The 937-nt window shown below is 66.5% G+C and overlaps 1 protein-coding gene across 1 annotated transcript in view; it reads left to right on the forward strand.

Annotated features, from left to right (window-relative positions):
- NAGK (N-acetylglucosamine kinase) overlaps window positions 1-937 on the forward strand; it is a 16,572-nt gene that overhangs the window by 14,881 nt on the left and 754 nt on the right. The window contains exons 3-6 of the mRNA XM_009884098.1: window positions 46-187; window positions 278-388; window positions 463-575; window positions 795-908. Coding sequence (XP_009882400.1) covers window positions 46-187; window positions 278-388; window positions 463-575; window positions 795-908 — 480 coding nt within the window. The remainder of the gene's footprint in view (window positions 1-45; window positions 188-277; window positions 389-462; window positions 576-794; window positions 909-937) is intronic.

Below are 937 nucleotides of genomic sequence, written 5' to 3' on the forward strand. Positions count from 1 at the left end.
CGATGTCCCCCCCTGGAGTGACGGGGACCCTCCGGCACGGGGCAGGGGCTGTCCCTCAGTGGGGGTGACCAGAAGGACGCGATCGGCAAGCTGACGGAGGAGCTGCACCAGCGCTTCCCCCACCTGAGCCAGAGTTACTACATCACCACCGATGCTGTCGGGGCCATGGCCACCGCCACTGACCACGGTAGGGGACAGCTCGCCCCGGAATGACAGGGAGGGGGATGTCCCGGTGCCGGGGGGGGAATGACCGTGTGTCCTGCCTCTGACCCCGCAGGTGGCATTGTCCTAATCTCGGGTACCGGCTCCAACTGCAAACTCATCAACCCCGACGGGTCGGAGACAGGCTGTGGCGGCTGGGGACACATGATGGGTGACGAGGGCTCAGGTGAGGCCGGTGGGCAGAGAGGGTGGTCGGGGGCACTGGAGGGGGTCTCATCCAGCTCCGTGCTCCCTCTGCAGCATACTGGATCGCGCATCAGGCCGTGAAGATGGTGTTCGACTGCATGGACAACCTGGAGGTGCCACCCCACGATGTCAGCTACATCAAGCAGGCCATGTTCGACTACTTCCAGGTGCTGTTGGGGGGATCCCGGGGGGAGCTCTGGGCTGTGTGCCGGGGTCTGGGGAGGGCTCTGCGCTGCACACTGGGATGGTGGGGTCTGCGGGATGCTCCAGGCTGCGCACCGGGATGATGGGATCCCGGCGGGGGAGGTGGGGGGTGGGTGTCCCCTGTGTTGGCAGCCGGGATGCAGGGCTCACCGGTGGGTTTCCCCCCGTTCCTGGCGCTGCAGATCTCCGACAGGATGGGCCTCCTGACACATCTCTACCGCACCTTCGAGAAGTCCAAGTTTGCGGGATTTTGCCAGAAGCTGGCGGAGGGTAGGGAAGCCCCTTCCCCGGGGGGCGCAGGGCGAAGGGGCCGTAGGGGGGGTGC

Source organism: Charadrius vociferus, unplaced genomic scaffold (assembly GCF_000708025.1).
Source record: "Charadrius vociferus isolate BGI_N301 unplaced genomic scaffold, ASM70802v2 scaffold544, whole genome shotgun sequence".
NCBI classification, from domain to species: domain Eukaryota; kingdom Metazoa; phylum Chordata; class Aves; order Charadriiformes; family Charadriidae; genus Charadrius; species Charadrius vociferus.